Source organism: Dendrobates tinctorius, unplaced genomic scaffold (genome assembly GCF_039654945.1).
Source record: "Dendrobates tinctorius isolate UK_male_01 unplaced genomic scaffold, ASM3965494v1 ptg000016l, whole genome shotgun sequence".
Taxonomy (NCBI): domain Eukaryota; kingdom Metazoa; phylum Chordata; class Amphibia; order Anura; family Dendrobatidae; genus Dendrobates; species Dendrobates tinctorius.
In genome coordinates, this window is record NW_027361684.1 from 79,920,042 (window position 1) to 79,940,276 (window position 20,235).

Genomic DNA, 20,235 nt, shown 5'->3' on the forward strand with positions numbered 1-20,235 from the left:
ACGCACTAAATAAAAATAAATAATAAAGTGCGTTCGCCGCTCGGGGTCCTCCGTGCAGTACATGTTACACCGCTGCTAGGTAATGACAGACAAGCAATATGGCGGTTTTCCTCTCAACCAAAGTTCTAAAATTTCTGCAATCCTAAACCAGTTTGGAATGTCAGAAGCCAAAGGTGCATCAACACCAATGGACCCATCCTACTTAAAGTTGGAGGAAGCAGAAGATCTGCTACCCAGCAATGAGAGTTAGGGTCCCGTTACATTTAGCGATGCAACAGCAATCCCGACAACGATACGACCTGGCCAGGATCGCTGGTGCATTGCTAAATGGTCACTAGTGAGCTGCCAAACAGGCAGATCTCTCCAGCGACGCAGCAGCGATACAGCGATCCGTCGGGGGGTCGCTGTTACCTGTCATACCGCAGCGATTCTGATTAATTCCGCCTGCGTCCATGAGTTCTAGTCAGCGCCGAACACAGCGATGCATGCCGGCTAGCGGGACACCAACGACGAAAAAATGGCCCAGGCCATTCGAGCACGGTCAGCGATTTCCAGCGGGGGGGGCCGGTCACAAGTACGTGGTGTCACACAAAGCGAGATCGCTGGCAAGATCGCTGTTGCATCACAAAATCAGTGACACTTTAGCGATCTCGCTAGCGATCTCGCTATGTGAGAAAGGCCCTTAAAGGCCCCATCACACTAAGCGATCTCGCTAGCGAGATCGCTGATTTTGCGACACATAGCGATCTCGCCAGCGAGATCACTGTGTGTGACGGGGATCAGCAACCGGCCCCCCAGCCGGTTATCGCTGATCGTGCTCGAGCGGCCTGGGCCATTTTTCCATCGCTGGTCTCCCGCTGCCCAGCGCGCATCGCTGCGTGTATCAGCAAGAGACCAGCGATCAGCGAGGCTGGACGCTGGTTACTAATGTAAACGTTGGGTATCCAGGAGCCGCGGCTCCTGGATACCCGCTGTTTACCTTGGAAACCGACGTACATGCTGGTTTCCAAGGTAATCGTCGGGTATCCAGGAGTTGCGCGGCTCCTTGATACCCGATGTTTACCTTGGAAACCAGTGTGTACGCCGGTTTCCAAGGTAAACAGCGGGTATCCAGGAGTTGCGCGGCTCCTGGATACCCGACGTTTACAATAGAAACCAGCGTCCAGCGTCGCTGGTCCTGATCTCTGGGGCTGTCTATGCGACAGCTCACCAGCGATCAGCCTAACGATGTCCCAGCGATCCCATCATGTCGGATCGTTGGTGGGATCGCTGGGATATCGTTTAGTGTGACAGGGCATTTACAGACAAGCATTGGGGGTGCTTCTGTACGTAACAACCACAACTCATCCGGATATCACAGCCACAGTCGGAATTCTCTGCCGACATGTAAGCAAGCCACTCCAAAGAAATTGGAATGCAATTAAGAGAATTCTTCAATATCTTAAAGAAACTCAAAGGCTAAATCTTAAGATATCTGCATCAGGAGATCTCACTCTCAGAGGTTATGTGGATGCAGATTGGGCTATAGATTCAAGTAATTGAAAATCAACAAGTGTTTACTTGTTCAAATTAGGAGAGAATTCAATTTTTTGGTCCAGAAGAAAACAAGTGTCAGTCGCATTATCTTCTACAGAAGAAGAATATATTTCAAGAAGTAATTTGGTTGAAACAACTTTTGGAAGATTTCGGCAAGCCATTAGCTCAACCAACAGTTATCTATGATGACAACCAAGGATGCATTAAACTTGCCAGCAGTGAGAAGATTACTGCAAAAACATCAACACTTACGTGACTTAGTGGAACGTCATGTACTAAAGTTTGTTTATTTAGAGTCTGACAAGATGATAGCTGATGGTATGACAAAGCCATTATCAAGAGCCAAGTTTGTGGACTTCAAAACCATAATGGGACTAACAGGATAAATAGTTGTTGAGTGGGGGTGTTAGAATATGTTTGGTGCAAAAAAGCATGTGACTGTATTTCCTGTGTCTGTGTATGAGAGAAGCAGCCTGCTGCAGATGATGCACAGATAGACATGCAAATGATTTATTCCTGATCTATTAAGCTTATCATATATTGTTCCTGTTTGTCCCTGAATAAAGAAGCTCTGTTGTCACACGCTTGGAGAGTATCCTGAATAATCCGCTGCCAAAATAAGTTCACAGGACTGGTGACACTGCAGAAACACACATTCCTATGATAAGACAGGCAGTCTGTCTGTGAAATGTGTTACATCAGAAATCAGCATCTGTGAACTCATGCTGTTTCATCTTTATGAAATCACTTATCATAAGTGGCTTTTGCTTCCTCCACTGGCCAGATGGTGTGGTACATGCTGACCATGAACAGTAGCAGCTCTGTATGGGTAGACACAACATATACTACCATATAGCAAGGTCACATTTATGAGATTATTTCAGCACAGCAAAATGTTTTTAATATACAATTGTGGAACTTATCATTATTCCAAAATCAATTAATTGAAATGTACTTTGATCATGGAAAAATCTCTTTAATGACAAGCCAGGGAAATGGGCTATTAAGTAAAATGTACTTTGTTTGTGGGACAGTAGATTGCACCAGTGAGTTTATTTTTCTGGGAGAGAACTGATTTGCATGTTTGTATCAAAGTATGCAAATTGTCTCTTCAGAGAGAAAGAGAACTTGAACTCTATAGCGCCACCTGTTGGTAGTAGCGATCCTCCAAGTCACAAATAACCCTTTAACGAGTCTTGTAATATGACTTAGGATAAAAGCCAAATCAGAATCTCCATTTGCATACACAGTGTTTCGGACTATTGGCCTTCATCAGTGCAAAGTATGAGAACTGATTTGGCTAGGTGAGAGGTTCTGGACTGAGGTCTAAGAGGTAAGGTTTCTCCTTGTGGAGAGTGACATACCAGCTCTGGCTTGTCAAGGTAAGGAGGCTTATTCGCCATGCAATTCTCCTCTAGGAAATTTAATATGCAAATTGCCTCTTCAGAGAGAAACCTAGCCAAATCAGTTCTCATACTTTGTACTGACGAGGGCCAATAGCCCGAAACACTGTCTGCAAATTGAGATTCTGATTTGGCTTTTATCCTAAGTCATATTACAAGACTTATTAAAGGGTTAATTGTGACTTGTAGGATTGCTACTACCAACAGGTGGCGCTATAGAGTTCAAGTCCTCTTTCTCTCTGAAGAGACAATTTGCATATTAATTTTCCCAGAGGAGCATTGCACGGCGAATAAGCCTCCTTACCTTGACAAGCCAGAGCTGGTATGTCACTCTCCACAAGGAGAAACCTTACCCCTTAGACCTGTATCAAAGTAGTAAGACAGGCAATAGAAAATTGCTGCAAAACATCCACAATGCACAATTTTACAAATATCATAGATGACCAATACAGAGGTCGTTATAAAAGCACATGTAAATTTATCTGATTTTTTTTTTCTTCATGTGCTTAAATAATGAGATCTTTTAAACCTGACTGAATTGTTTTTCTAAATCACTAATGTAATTAAATTTATAGAGAAAGATATAATCACGATTTAAGGGCGGAAAATTTATGTTTGTGAAAGAATTCTGTTTTCTTATCAACTGGAGCACTGTAATTTTCTTATCAGCCGCCTTTTGTCCACAATTATCAGCTGCTTTTTTTGATAATAGCAGTTTTATAATTACTTTCTAAAGTGAAGAAAGAAAAATAGGGGAAAATGACATTGGCGGAGAGAACTCTGAGAAAGATTTAATTGTGCAACACTATTTTTCTCCACCTCTCTACAAGAAAGGCTATAACAACACAGAAATCATATATATTAGAGGAATAACTAGCAGTAGTGAGCAGAGGTGCCGGGGCTGACTTGGCCAATAGTCTATCACTGTGTCTGTTATTGTTATTAGTCAATGTGTATTATGAAGTATTGCCAAATGGTTTTTAATAGACAGCTATATAATGTATTCATAAAATATTACAACAGAATATTAAAAGCATCACAACTGCAATAAAACTTGATAAATCTAGCACTTGCTGAAATCTAGTTGATACATACGGTTTTCTAGTTTATTCTTGTTCAATTTCCCAACACTTCTATGGTTGTAGACTTGTGAATCCACACGTCATGAACATTACGCGCTGTGTGGATTCTCCAGTGTCGGCGTCATGAGCGTGCAGTCATGCGTATGTAATATGCATATTCCCGGCCACATTCCAACTAGACTATTTCCAGCTTTGCTCAATACACTGGCATTCAACAAGACCGCACCCATCTAGTCAGAATGTGGCCCATGAGAACGCATATTGTATAATTGCAGTTACACGACCGCCTCTCCCAATGCCGGCACTGGAAAATCCTCACTACATGCAGTGCCTTCAATGTGAGGACTCACAAATCTACAGTCACATAGACTTGTAGCTTTAAACCGGAGAACCCCATTAAGTGACCATTCTCAGAAAGAATAAAAAGAACACGAGGGGGCGCCATAAAAATATTTATAACAGCAATAACTGTTGACAGGAATAAAGTTTGTATAAGCCGATTAAAAAAAAACGATGATAGAGCGTCAGGCTGGCTAATCTAAAGAAGAGTCAAGGATGTGGCCAGGTAAAACTTAATTAACAGGGCTCATATCCAGCTGCCAAAAATTATTGATGTGGCGGAGGGATTCGGTCCTGCGTACTGATTTGAACAAACTGTAGATAGGACAATTTCCTTTTTTAAATTATTCCAATTGAAAAATTGTGACATTTTGTGAGCTCTAATAGAAAATTGTAACGTCTAGTCTTGAAATAATTCCTTTAATAACTGCAACGGAGAATGACTACAAAGTGTATCATACCCTGGAGGATGTGTGGTGGCACTGCTGGTGAATTGACCTCTTGCTGACATGTTCACCCTGAAACTCAGACATTACTGGGGATCATAGCACTATTGTTGAGGGACACGTTTATCAAAAAGAAATTGCCTAACCTGGATAACCCGCCTTTAATATGCTGTACGAGGGCGAGTTAAAAAATAATCCGCACTCTGGCTGTAGAATTTATTTTGATCAATTTTCAGAAAGGGCAAATACATTATTTTTTACATAACTTCCCTGCTTTTCAATACACTTTTTCCATCTATCAACAAGTTTTTGTATTCCATCATTAAAAATGATTTTAGGCTGAGCTATGAGCCACGAATGCACAACTCTTTCGTCAAACGTGAATCTTTGTCCTCGTAGGGCTTCTCTGAGGGGACCATCCCAGTGATAGTCCTATGTGACAAGATCAAAACTATAGGAATGATGCTTTCACACCTCAAAGCAAAATTTTTGGAGAGTGTTGACAGTATTGGCAGAGGTGTGCAGATGTGCATTGTCATTCAACAACACAATGCCTTGGATTTCAGTCCTCCATATATGCAGTTTCTTCATATTGTACACAAAATTTTCGATAAATATCAGCAGGCACATGCTCAGATCACAAAATAGAACAAATTACTACATGCTGCTCTTCTTTTGTGCAAATCACATGTGGGTCAGCCATTGCTTCTCACACCGCAGTCACACATGAACTGTCGTAACACGTGCACGGCAGTGACTGGGGAGAGATTGACCTTGTGCGAAAAGCACTGGTAACACAGTGCGGCCAAGAAAAGTTTTAATATAACTGGGAAGTGGAAGGTGTTTGACTCACCCTTATATTTTCAGATTTTGCGTTCAGGGAAGAGTAGAATGTGGCACTCATAACTACATCTGTACTATTTTGTCTAGGACGGAACAGTCTTTGATGGTCGGCCGATAGAGTCACTGTCTTTGATTGATGCCGTGATGCCAGATGTCGTACAAACCAGGCAGCAAGCCTTCAGAGAGAAGTTGGCACAGCAGCAAGCTGCATCAACAGCATGTACACCAAGTGCAGCACCCATCACCACTGCGTCCGCAGCTCCTGCACAACAACAGATCACACCAAAGAATGGAGCAGCCACTGTGAATGGTGATGAAAATGGGGCACATGCAATAAGTAAGTAAAAGGAAATCTTTAAAAGGAAGCTATTATCAGAAAATAACTTATTGTTTAAATCAGGTTTTTGTGTTACATGTATTTTGAAAAATAATCATGATCTTTATTTGTAAAGTAAAATTAGTAATCTTGAAATTTTCATCCTGGCCACTGGGCTTTCTTAAAGGTCCCGTTACACATAACGACGTCCCAACGATCCGACATGGATGGGATCACTGGGACATCGTTAGGCTGATCACTGGTGAGCTGTCACATAGACAGCCCCTCCAGCGATAAGGACCAGCGAGCAAGCTGGCTTCCAATGTAAACAGCGGGTATCCAAGAGCCACGCGGCTCTTTGATACCCACTGTTTACCCTAGATACCAGCGTGCACCGGTATCTAGGGTAAACAGCGGGTATCCTAGAGCCATGTGACTCGCCCCCAGAGGCCATTGGGTACTCGGTGCCGGGCCCGTTGATTTCTATGGGAGATGTCACAGTGGCAGTGACCCGGTCCATGGCCTCAGGCGGTCAATGTAACATAGTAACATAGTTTTGAAAGCTGAAGGAAGACCTTATGTCCATCTAGTTCATATTATTTTTAGTGCAGCTGTTCTGCATTGTTGATCCTGGGGAAGGCAAAAAACCCACAGAATAGAAGCCAATTTTCTCCATAGGGAAAAAATTCCTTCCCCTAAGCTGGGTCAGCCATCTACCTATAATATTATGTTATTTGTAACCTTCTATACTGTTACTCATAAGAAAAGCATCCATTCCTTTCTTAAATTCATTCAGTGAGTTGGCCCTCACCACTTCCTCAGGAAGAGAATGCCAGAGCCTCACTTCTCTTACCGTGAAGAACCCTCTTCTATGCTGGTGCAGAAATTGTCTTTCCTCCAAACGAAGAGAATGCCCCCTTGTTCTTGTCACAGTCCTTGGTACACAACAGTTCATTGGAGAGATCTCTGTATTGCCCTCTGATATACTTGTACATATACACTCACTGGCCACTTTATTAGGTACACCTGTCCAACTGTGTGTTAAGACTTAATTTCTAATCAGCCAATCACATGGCGGCAACTCAGTGCATTTAGGCATGTAGACATGGTCAAGACAATCTCCTGCAGTTCAAACCGAGCATCAGTATGGGGAAGAAAGGTGATTTGAGTGCCTTTGAACGTGGCATGATTGTTGGTGCCAGAAGGGCTGGTCTGAGAATTTCAGAAACTGCTGATCTACTGGGATTTTCACGCACAACCATCTCTAGGGTTTACAGAGAATGGTCCGAAAAAGAAAAAAAATCCAGTGAGCGGCAGTTCTGTGGCCGGAAATGCCATGTTGATGCCAGAGGTCAGAGGAGAATGGGCAGACTGGTTCGAGCTGATAGAAAGGCAACAGTGACTCAAATTGCCACCCGTTACAACCAAGGTAGGCAGAAGAGCATCTCTGAACGCACAGTGCTTCGAACTTTGAGGCAGATGGGCTACAGCAGCAGAAGACCACACTGGGTACCACTCCTCTCAGCTAAGAACAGGAAACTGAGGCTACAATTTGCACAAGCTCATCGAAATTGGACAGTAGAAGATTGGAAAAACGTTGCCTGGTCTGATGAGTCTCGATTTCTGCTGCGACATTGGGATGGTAGGGTCAGAATTTGGCGAAAACAACATGAAAGCATGGATCCATCCTGCCTTGTATCAACGGTTCAGGCTGGTGGTGGTGTCATGGTGTGGGGAATTTTTTCTGGGCACTCTTTGGACCCCTTGGTACCAATTGAGCATCGTTGCAACGCCACAGCCTACCTGAGTATTGTTGCTGACCATGTCCATCCCTTTATGACCACAATGTACCCAACATCTGATGGCTACTTTCAGCAGGATAATGCGCCATGTCATAAAGCTCGAATCATCTCAGATTGGTTTCTTGAACATGACAATGAGTTTACTGTACTCAAATGGCCTCCTCAGTCACCAGATCTCAATCCAATAGAGCATCTTTGGGATGTGGTGGAACGGGAGATTCGCATCAGGGATGTGCAGCCGACAAATCTGCGCCAACTGTGTGATGCCATCATGTCAATATGGTCCAAAATCTCTGAGGAATGCTTCCAGCACCTTGTTGAATCTCTGCCACGAAGAATTGAGGCAGTTCTGAAGGCAAAAGGGGGTCCAACCCCTTACTAGCATGGTGTACCTAATAAAGTGGCCAGTGAGTGTATATTAGGTCTCCCCTGAGTCTTCTCTTTTCTAGAGTAAATAGACCTAATTTTGATAACCTTTCTGGGTATTGTAGTGAACCAACTCCATTTATCATTTTAGTAGCCCGCCTTTGAACCCTTTCATGTTCTGTAATGTCTTTCTTGAGCACCGGCGTCCAAAATTGCACACAATACTCCAAGTGTGGTCTGACAAGTGATTTGTACAGAGGGAGAATTATGTTTTCATCTCGTGTCCCCAGACCTCTTCTAATGCATCCCATGACCCTATTTGCTTCGGTGGCAGCTGCCTGACACTGGCACTCCAATTTAGCTTCTTATTGACTAAGAAGCCTATGTCTTTTTCCATGTCTGATTTCCCCAGCAGTTTCCCATTTAGTAAGTAATTGTAGCATTTGTTTCTCCTTCCCATGTGAATAACCTTACACTTATCTGTGTTAAACCTCATTTGCCATTTTTCAGCCCAATTCTCCAATTTACTCAAATCTGTCTGAAGTTTCAAACTGTCCTCCTTTGTGTTAACTACCTTACATAGTTTTGTATCATCTGTAAAAGGGGTAGAGTGATGGGGATAAAGTTGTTGAGATGATTCGTGACGCCACCTGTGGTTTCTGGTCAGTTTGACCAGCGCTGCAGGGTTGCTTCTCTGGGACAGATGGTGTGGTGCAGCAATGATGTTGAAGCTCCCCACAGGTGGAGCTGTAGTCCCAGGGCAGTGTAGATGAGGTTTGCAAGTGGGGAGATGGTGTAAAGAAGTAGATGTAGCAGAGCCGGGTGTAAGGTGCAAGAATAAGTGGAGGACACAAAGGCATATAGTTCCAAGGCTTTACTCACAGTCTGGTGCACACAGATGCCTGCTCCAGTGCCGTGTCCTCCAGGTCAGGGGGCTCAGCCAACTCCCAGGCAAGGTAAAGTACACCTTTCCAGCACTCCTCCAACATGTGCCTTCTCTGAACGTCTCCACACTAGCGCCTAATCTGAAATACTTGTAGTTGCGTATTAAACTCAAGTTCCTCCTTCTTGATGTTACTTAGAACTCTACTTGTACGGCAGACAGCTGTAGCCTGCTTTGGGGACTTCTTGCTATCATGTCCCGGCTCCCCCACGTTGCTGTTGTGCCCCCAAGTCTTAGATGGGAATAAAGTGGTGACGACTTCTATTCCTCCGGTTTCTGCTGCAGGAACATCAGTATCCATACAACCTTGGGGACCGGACCCTGGCCATGCGCTTCAAACTTGAGGAAGGGCTCTGCTCTGACCCTAGTCCTTAGTTCTCTACTTCTCCTTATGTTCCGTACTAAACTATCTTCCTTTTGAAGAATCAGGCTTTCTATGGCTCTTTCCTGTGCCAGCAGCTCCAGGTCACAGGAGTCTACTGCAGCACTTCCTTCACTCCATCCCTCTCAGGGGATCTTCTCTCACAGACTGACCTTTTCCTAATATTCTCCCGCTCTCATGTGCAGTCTAAGCTCCACCCACCTCCCAGCACTCTTTCGTGTTCCAAGCAAGGAGCCACAAAGGTTGCTCTGCTACACTACTGGTGTGCGTGTGGGATGTGAATGTTGGAGTGTGGTCAGGTGTCTCCACCTTACCTGGATAGTGGGGTACCACACCTCAGGAGGAGGTGTAGTACCTCTGTGGCGACTGAACCCTCAGGGATGCCACATATCCCCCCTGTTAAACACAGCACGTCCGCGGGCTGCAAGTGAAACAAAGATGTTACATCAGGAACATAAAAAAAAAATTTAAAATGCATTTTAACAGGTAAAAATTTTTTAAACTAAACTTCCCAATATGGAAGGCACTGATTCTTAAACGTTGCAGAACAAGTTAACAGACTACCTATAATTTAACATTTTACCTAATTTAAAGTGCTATTGGCAGTAACCGTTGCTAAGAAGTTCACTACCAGTTCAGGGCCTACTATCCCTGCTGCAACATATTTTCCTTTATCATTCACATTCTGCTGTTTCTTCTAGACCCATAGGTGTCAGCCGCTGACTCATGGTTCGACACCTGAATTCAAATTTTTATTCAAAACTTCACTTTTTTTTTATTAAGCATTACTACGAGGCTAAATTCTGCAAAATATTCACTCCTAATACTGCAGCTAAACATTGCTACCAACATTTTCAGAAGGCACATTATAAAATATTTCACAGTAAGACAACAGTAATTCTTGCAAGGGCTGGACACCGTTCCCAGCCGGGATTTCTTGTAGCATGTCTGTAGCTGAAGTAGAACTTGGGTCTGAGGTAGTCCTTGCTGAAGACTGTTCATGTAAAACTAAGAGAGAGCACCTTAAGAGGCGCAAACTATTTACAACAAAGTTTTTGGATCACTCCAAGTTCATGATCGCTCAGTTCAATAAAATGGGTGCCAACTGGGCGAACTTGGAAAACACAGAAAATGAGGGCACAACGGTGCCTATACCCTCCTGGGTAACAGTTCAGTTAGAAATGTACTTGGTGGTCTTGTCGCTTGCGTGATGAAAGGCGAGAATAACGAATCTCTGGCAGGGGAAATCCATGATGCATGGTAACACCCATCAGCTGCTCAGGTTCCTCTGCCGAGATCAGAAGACGCCGGATGGGACGCGTCTGCTCCAGCTTTGCTCTTTTCAGCAGGGACTTCTTCCAAATCTCCATTGCAATCAGCTTAGCATCTTGGAATTGAGAACACAACTCCTCCATTTGTTCCATGCGGAATACCGTCCTGTCGCACGCGGTGGATGGAAACTCAGGGGTCAACCCGGTTGCAGGGGCGGCGGTCGTACCTGACATTTCCTGCCGGTGTTGTTTTGGCTCCGGTGCAGGCACTGGACGGCAGCCGGTGGTAGCAGTGGTTGCTGGAGCTGCCTGGTCAGCGGGCAGCAACTGGAGTGGAGCAGGTGCTGGTTCAGGGTCTGCTGAGGCCTCCAGTGGGACCTGCGTGGCCGCGCCAGGTCCAGGCAAGATCACAGTCTCTGCCTCACATGCAGATCCCGGGTCCTCAGGTAACTCCTCCTGGCAAGCAGCGCCCAGCGGCGGCAGCAGCGGGGAGGTGGTGACAGGCGCTGCCGATGGCATAGCAGCCGCGGGTTTCACAGGTGCTTCCTGGGGGAGAACTGGTGCAGCGGCGGTGGGTACCGGTGGTGGAGGTACCGTTTCTGCAGGCCCCTCCTGGGTATGCTGCCGGTCCAAGGTCTACAGCGCTTCCTGCTTCAGCTGCAGACTGCGGATCAGCATGGTGATTTCTTCCTCCAGCTGCTGACTGTCCATCACAGAAGCAGGGCTGGAGCCTTCGACTGGTGCGCCGGGGAAGGCAGGCTCCTCTTCCTCGTACTCTTCAGGCCTCCGTCCTTCTTGCATCATGGCATCCTGGCATTCTGGCTTCTCTCTGGGCTCCTTTCCCGCCACAGGGCTTTGCTCCTCCTTCCTGGGGCGGCGTCTTCTTCCTCTGTCTCCATACCAAGCCAGTATACGAACCCCTCTGGGGGTGGGCCATGTTGCTGTTGCATAGAAGTTCAGGCAGGGGAGGCCAAGGAGAGTTCCCGCTCTTTTCTTAGGGCCACCCATGTTGTCACACCCTTCTTCACCGCGCCGGCGGCCATTTTGAGAGTCCATATTACAGTCTATCATTTTGGTTGTTTTGCACATTTTCAGCAATTTTAAGTCCAATAAATCTTCAGCACTCAGGACCCAGTGGTACCGGGCTTCATCATCCTGTTCGTGACACCAAAATTGACTCACCCCCAGAGGCCGTGGGGTACTCAGTGCCGGGCCCGTTGATTTCTATTGGAGATGTCACAGTGGCAGTGACCTGGTTCGTGGCCTCAGGTGGTCAATGTAAAAGGGGTAGAGTGATGGGGATAAAGTTGATGAGATGATTCGTGACACCACCTGTGGTTTCTGGTCAGTTTGACCAGCGCTGCAGGGTTGCTCCTCTGGGACAGATGGTGTGGTGCAGCAATGAGGTTGAAGCACGCCACAGGTGGAGCTGTAGTCCCAGGGCAGTGTAGATGAGGTTGGCAAGTGGGGAGATGGTGTAAAGAAGTAGATGTACTAGAGCCGGGTGTAAGGCGCAAGAATAAGTGGAGGACACAAGGGCATGTAGTTCCAAGGCTTTACTCACAGTCTGGTGCACACAGATGCCTGCTTCGGTGCCATGTCCTCCAGGTCAGGGGGCTCAGCCAACTCCCAGGCAAGGTAAAGTACACCTTTCCAGCACTCCTCCAACATGTGCCTTCTCTGAACGTTTCCACACTAGCGCCTAATCTGAAGTACTTGTAGTTGCATATTAAACTCAAGTTCCTCTTCTTGATGTTACTTAGAACTCTACTTGTACGGCAGACAGCTGTAGCCTGCTTCGGGGACTTCTTGCTATCATGTCCCGGCTCACCCACGTTGCTGTTGTGCCCCCAAGTCTTAGACGGGAATAAAGTGGTGACGACTTCCATTCCTCCGGTTTCTGCTGCAGGAACATCAGTATCCATACAACCTCGGGGACCGGACCCTGGCCATGCACTTCAAACTTGAGGAAGGGCTCTGCTCTGACCTTAGTCCTTAGTTCTCTTCTTCTCCTTACGTTCCATACTAAACTTCCTTCACCCCATCCCTCTCAGGGGATCTTCTCTCACAGACTGACCTTTTCCTAATATTCTCCTGCTATCATGTGCAGTCTAAGCTCCACCCACCTCCCAGCACTCTTCGAATTCCAAGCAGGGAGCCACAATGGTTGCTCTGCTACACTACTGGTATGCGTGTGGGATGTGAGTGTTGGAGTGTGGTCAGGTGTCTCCACCTTACCTGGATAGTGGGGTACCACACCTCAGGAGGAGGTGCAGTACCTCTGTGACGACTGAACCCTCAGGGGCGCCACACGTGCGGCTCTTAGTTACCCGATGTTTACGTTGGAAACCAGCGTCCAGCATCGCTGGTCTCTCGCTGCCACACGCAGCGATGTGCGCTGGCCAGCGGGAGACCAGCGATCAAAAAATGGCCCAGGATGGTCGTGCACAATCAGCGATACCCGGCAGGGGGGCCGGTCGCTGATCCCCGTCACACACAGCGATATCGCTGGAGAGATCGCTGATGCGTCACAAAATCAGCGATCTCGCTAGCGATCTCGCTGTGTGTGATAGGGCCCTTAGAGTCATAAGCCCCGATTTATTAATGCTTTTAAGAAAGGAAACTGTCATAAAATGCTTTCTCTTCACACCTCAATATATTAGGCACAGTACACATGCTTATGAGAGTTCACAAAAAAAGAAATTGCTGCCATGGTCATAAGCATTTGTGGCTTGCTTAAGGAGGTATTCTCATGTTAATAAATTGCTACAGTTAGTTAGACAGTGCATAAAAAAGGAAGTTTAAAGTTTACTAGTGTTCTCTATCTGTTGTTATACTCCTGCTGTGACAGCTTTTGTCTTATATCAGGGGTAGGGAACCTTTTTTCTGGCAAGGGCCATTTGGATATTTATAACATCAGTTGCGGGCTTACAAAATCATCAAATTGAAAATGATCCTGCTATACTTGGCCATGATGTGCTGGTTGGAACTACTTTTCTATTTTGCGAGGCATGTGGTGTTAGGCGGTATTGAGGGTGTTGCTACGCGTAACCGCATTTCCAGGTTTGCGTCAATCAGTCTGCAGTGAACTCTTTGTGATAAGTTTTGTTAAAAAACAGCTCACGCAGTAAGTTGTTCTGAACCCAAATACATATGTGATATCGGCGGGTATGCCCGCCGATGCCCCTGCTGCTGCGGCGCGCGCCGCAGCGTTCCCTCACCTGCGCGCTCCCGTCCGGTCACGCGCCCGCCGTCCTCTCGGCCTCACGGCGGCTCCTGGCTCCCGCCCCCTGGTTCACGCACGCCACCTCCCACGCCCTCTCTCCAGCGGTGGGCGGCGCTGAGGGGCGGGTCCAGGGGACGCACTTCCGGGGGTGTGCTGTATTTCAGGCGTCCTCGCTGTCAGGAGGACGCCTGATGATTGTGTAGTTTCCCTGCACCTTCTGGCCTCTACAGTTTTCCTGTAGTTTAACCTCTCTCTGCCTGTTTCTCCCTGTCGTCCTCAGTCTCGTGTCTCCCTTCCCTCCCAGCCTGCCTGGTCGCTGTTTTCCTTCCATTCCCTGTGCCGTTCTCTGTCTCCAGTCCGCCTAGGTCTTCCACTTGTCTCTCTCCCGTAGTGTTCCTCCCCTGTGCCACTGGCCCTCGCTCGTTATTCGCTCCGTCACCTTCCCAGTCCTTTTGTCCGTGGAGCCGTCCCTCTTGGTTCCGGCTGTCGCGCCTCCGTCCTCTGTGGTCCTGCCCCTAACGATCCCTGTATAGGGGTCGGTCTTCACCTGGCGTGCTCGGCCCAGGGGCTCCGGATCCGTGACCCAGAGGGTCCACTCTCTTCGTAGTGTTCCCACAATATTACAGTATCATCAGGCCATGGACCCCGCCGGTGCCGCGGCTGCCACTCAAAAGGTACTGCTCTTCCTTAGAGAGAATCAGACCCGTATCATGTCGTTCATGAAGTCCATGGACTCCCGGCTCTCCGCTCTCCAAACCGCAGACCCAGCGCACGCACCCCTCTTAGTCAGTCTCCAGCAGGAGTTCGCACAACAGCGCGATGCTCAGTCTCACATTTTGGGGTATATGGCGTCCGTGGATGATCGGCTGCTTTCTTTGCAGTCCTCTGCGGCCGCTTCCTCCCAAGCCCGGGACGCCGTCTCTTGTCCTCCTCCCCGTCTCGGTAAATCGCCCAGGTACTGTGGGGACCCAAAAATGTGTAGGGGATTTTTAAATCAATGCAGATTGCACTTCGATCTGTTACCCCAACAGTACCCCACGGATCGTGCTAAGGTGGCCTTTATAATCTCCCGCGGGCACGGGTTTTTTCTTCGTCCGGAAGAAAGATGGATCACTGCGGCCTTGCATAGACTACCGGGGCCTGAACAAAATCACCATCAAAAATCGTTACCCCCTTCCGTTGATCCCGGAGCTTTTTGACCGACTGAGAGGAGCCCGGATCTTCACGAAGTTAGACCTGCGGGGAGCTTACAATTTGGTCCGGATCCGTGCTGGGGACGAGTGGAAGACGGCCTTCAATACCCGTGACGGGCATTATGAATACCTAGTCATGCCATTCGGCCTTTGCAATGCTCCCGCTGTGTTCCAAGAATTTATCAATGAGGTATTCCGGGATCTACTTTATTCCTGTGTTGTCATCTATCTGGATGACATTCTCGTTTTCTCCCCCGATCTGCCCTCTCATCGCAAGAGTGTACGCTTGGTCTTGCACCGCCTTCGAGAGAACCAACTCTACGCCAAGATCGAGAAATGCCTTTTTGAACAGTCGTCTCTACCCTTCTTGGGATATGTCGTCACCGACTCCGGTCTAAGGATGGATCCCGAAAAACTCGGTGCGGTACTCAAGTGGCCCCGTCCAGTGGGGATTAAGGCCATCCAGCGGTTTCTTGGGTTCGCAAATTATTACCGTCAGTTTGTGCCTCACTTTTCTACGGTTACCAAACCCATCACGGACCTGACCCGCAAGGGAACGAAGCCCAATACCTGGTCCCCTGAAGCGGAAAACGCCTTCCAAACTCTGAAACGTTCCTTTTCGTCAGCACCCATTTTGCATCGGCCTGTGACCAGCAGACCCTTTGTCCTGGAAGTGGATGCCTCCTCCACTGGAGCAGGGGCGGTCCTGTCCCAGCAGGCTTCGTCCGGACGGCTGGTTCCTTGCGGTTTTTTTTCTAAAGTCTTTTCACCGGCGGAGTGCAACTACTCCATTGGAGATCGAGAATTACTGGCCATTAAGATGGCCTTGGCCGAATGGCGGTATTTACTCGAGGGGGCTGTACATCCCTTTACCATCCTCATGGACCACAAGAACCTGGCTTATCTGCAGTCTGCCCAAAGGCTCAATGCCCGGCAAGCCCGGTGGGCCCTGTATTTCTCCCGCTTTGACTTCCAACTTCGCTTCCGACCCGGTAATAGGAACGTCAAGGCCGATGCCCTTTCCAGGTCGTTGCAGTCTTCAGAGAGGGATGAAGTCCCATCCTATATTATCGAGCCGACTAAGATGATCACCGTGGCTCCTGTGAATTTTGCTATCCCTCCGCCCGGTAAGACCTTCGTCCCTTCAAGCAGACGTATAGAGGTGTTGGGTTGGGGACATTCCTCCAAAATTGCTGGACACGTTGGGACAAAGAAGACTCTCTTACTGCTGTCCCGGTATTACTGGTGGCCCACGCTTCGCCAGGATGTGATGGACTACGTGGCCTCTTGCACAATCTGTGCCCAGAATAAGGTGGCTAGGACTTTGCCCGCCGGTCTTCTTCACCCGTTGCCAGTTCCTGAGGCCCCCTGGCAGCAGATCGCCATGGATTTCGTGACTGACTTACCCCGCTCAGCCGGATGTACCACCATCTTAGTCGTGGCAGATCGTTTTTCCAAAATGGCCCATTTTATTCCCTTACCGGGACTACCATCCGCCCCGAAGTTGGCTGAGATCTTCATCCACCAGGTCTTCAGGCTGCATGGTCTTCCTCAGCGGATTCTGTCGGATCGGGGGGTCCAGTTCACCTCCCGCTTCTGGAGGGCACTCTGCCGGCTTATGGGTACATCTCTTGACTTCTCCTCCGCATATCATCCTCAGACCAACGGGCAAGTGGAGCGAATTAATCAGGGGTTAACCACCTTTCTACGTCACTTCACCAACGCTCATCAGGACGACTGGGTTGTGCTCTTACCTTGGGCTGAATTCTCGCACAATAATCATCCCAGTGAATCTACCACTAAGTCACCTTTTTTTGTGGTAACCGGTCAGAACCCAGGTATTCCGTTGCCTTTCGCCACCTCTACAGGAGTACCCGCAGCCGATTCTCTTGCTAAAGAATTCTCGCAGATTTGGAGAGAGACCAGGGACGCGCTCAAAAGTGCCAACGACCGAATCAAGAAACATGCGGACAAGAGACGGAAGGACGTGCCTCCATACCATCCTGGTGACAAGGTCTGGCTTTCAACTCGACATATCCGTCTGAGAGTTCCCTCTTACAAGCTGAGTCCTCGGTACATTGGACCATTTGAAGTGATTGGACGTATTAATGCAGTGGCTTACAAACTGAGGTTGCCTGCTTCGCTCCGGGTGCCCAACGCTTTCCATGTCTCGCTCTTGAAACCCGTAGTCCTGAATCGGTTCCAACCAGTTTCCATCGTCCCTCCCTCACCTGTGATCTCGGACAACGTCTTCGAGGTCAAGGACGTCTTGGCTATGAAAAGAGTCCGGGGTAAGACCCTTTTTCTTATCGATTGGGTGGGTTTTGGTCCCGAGGAGAGGTCCTGGGAGCCTCGGGAGAATATCAACGCCCCTCGCATTTTGAAAAAGTTTTTGGCCAATCTCAGTAAGGGAGGACGTAAGGGGAGGGGTACTGTGACATCGGCGGGTATGCCCGCCGATGCCCCTGCTGCTGCGGCGCGCGCCGCAGCGTTCCCTCACCTGCGCGCTCCCATCCGGTCACGCGCCCGCCGTCCTCTCGGCCTCACGGCGGCTCCTGGCTCCCGCCCCCTGGTTCACGCACGCCACCTCCCACGCCCTCTCTCCAGCGGTGGGCGGCGCTGAGGGGCGGGTCCAGGGGACGCACTTCCGGGGGTGTGCTGTATTTCAGGCGTCCTCGCTGTCAGGAGGACGCCTGATGATTGTGTAGTTTCCCTGCACCTTCTGGCCTCTACAGTTTTCCTGTAGTTTAACCTCTCTCTGCCTGTTTCTCCCTGTCGTCCTCAGTCTCGTGTCTCCCTTCCCTCCCAGCCTGCCTGGTCGCTGTTTTCCTTCCATTCCCTGTGCCGTTCTCTGTCTCCAGTCCGCCTAGGTCTTCCACTTGTCTCTCTCCCGTAGTGTTCCTCCCCTGTGCCACTGGCCCTCGCTTGTTATTCGCTCCGTCACCTTCCCAGTCCTTTTGTCCGTGGAGCCGTCCCTCTTGGTTCCGGCTGTCGCGCCTCCGTCCTCTGTGGTCCTGCCCCTAACGATCCCTGTATAGGGGTCGGTCTTCACCTGGCGTGCTCGGCCCAGGTGCTCCGGATCCGTGACCCAGAGGGTCCACTCTCTTCGTAGTGTTCCCACAATATTACAACATATTTCACTGCATGTCTCCTCAAAGAGGAAAATTCATCACTGCTCACATTACATTCATAGAACTCAAGCAGTGGGAGGTCTTCTGCATAGAGCACTTAAAAGATTCTGAGACTGCTGTATATACATCGCATAGGAGGTATAGAGACTGCTGTAAACACATTACATAGAATACCCTGAGAGTGCTGTATACACATTAAATATGAGACACTGACACTGATGTATATACAGTGGGGCAAAAAAGTATTTAGTCAGTCAGCAATAGTGCAAGTTCCACCACTTAAAAAGATGAGAGGCGTCTGTAATTTACATCATAGGTAGACCTCAACTATGGGAGACAAACTGAGAAAAAAAAATCCAGAAAATCACATTGTCTGTTTTTTTATCATTTTATTTGCATATTATGGTGGAAAATAAGTATTTGGTCAGAAACAAGCAAACAAGATTTCTGGCTCTCACAGACCTGTAACTTCTTCTTTAAGAGTCTCCTCTTTCCTCCACTCATTACCTGTAGTAATGGCACCTGTTTAAACTTGTTATCAGTATAAAAAGACACCTGTGCACACCCTCAAACAGTCTGACTCCAAACTCCAAAATGGTGAAGACCAAAGAGCTGTCAAAGGACACCAGAAACAAAATTGTAGCCCTGCACCAGGCTGGGAAGACTGAATCTGCAATAGCCAACCAGCTTGGAGTGAAGAAATCAACTGTGGGAGCAATAATTAGAAAATGGAAGACATACAAGACCACTGATAATCTCCCTCGATCTGGTGCTCCACGCAAAATCCCACCCCGTGGGGTCAGAATGATCACAAGAACGGTGAGCAAAAATCCCAGAACCACGCGGGGGGACCTAGTGAATGAACTGCAGAGAGCTGGGACCAATGTAACAAGGCCTACCATAAGTAACATACTACGCCACCATGGACTCAGATCCTGCAGTGCCAGACGTGTCCCACTGCTTAAGTCTGTACATGTCCAGGCCCATCTGAAGTTTGCTAGAGAGCATTTGGATGATCCAGAGGAGTTTTGGGAGAATGTCCTATGGTCTGATGAAACCAAACTGGAACTGTTTGGTAGAAACACAACTTGTCGTGTTTGGAGGAAAAAGAATACTGAGTTGCATCCATCAAACACCATACCTACTGTAAAGCATGGTGGTGGAAACATCATGCTTTGGGGCTGTTTCTCTGCAAAGGGGCCAGGACGACTGATCCGGGTACATGAAAGAATGAATGGGGCCATGTATCGTGAGATTTTGAGTGCAAACCTCCTTCCATCAGCAAGGGCATTGAAGATGAAACGTGGCTGGGTCTTTCAACATGACAATGATCCAAAGCACACCGCCAGGGCAATGAAGGAGTGGCTTCGTAAGAAGCATTTCAAGGTCCTGGAGTGGCCTAGCCAGTCTCCAGATCTCAACCCTATAGAAAACCTTTGGAGGGAGTTGAAAGTCCGTGTTGCCAAGCGAAAAGCCAAAAACATCACTGCTCTAGAGGAGATCTGCATGGAGGAATGGGCCAACATACCAACAACAGTGTGTGGCAACCTTGTGAAGACTTACAGAAAACGTTTGACCTCTGTCATTGCCAACAAAGGATATATCACAAAGTATTGAGATGAAATTTTGTTTCTGACCAAATACGTATTTTCCACCATAATATGCAAATAAAATGAAAAAAAAACAGACAATGTGATTTTCTGGATTTTTTTTTCTCAGTTTGTCTCCCATAGTTGAGGTCTACCTATGATGTAAATTACAGACGCCTCTCATCTTTTTAAGTGGTGGAACTTGCACTATTGCTGACTGACTAAATACTTTTTTGCCCCACTGTACATCACATAGGATACACAGAGACTTCTGTATACATCACATAGGAGACATTGTGACTGGTGCACATACATCACATAGGAAACACCGAGACTAGTGCATATATATCACATAGTACACACTGGG

The 20,235-nt window shown here is 47.8% G+C and overlaps 1 protein-coding gene across 3 annotated transcripts in view; it reads left to right on the plus strand.

Annotated features, from left to right (window-relative positions):
• The window catches only part of TBL1X (transducin beta like 1 X-linked), a 489,223-nt gene that overhangs the window by 398,050 nt on the left and 70,938 nt on the right, over positions 1-20,235 (plus strand). For all 3 annotated transcript variants that reach the window (XM_073565980.1, XM_073565981.1, XM_073565979.1), the window contains one exon: positions 5,737-5,986. In XM_073565980.1, coding sequence (XP_073422081.1) covers positions 5,737-5,986 — 250 coding nt within the window. The remainder of the gene's footprint in view (positions 1-5,736; positions 5,987-20,235) is intronic.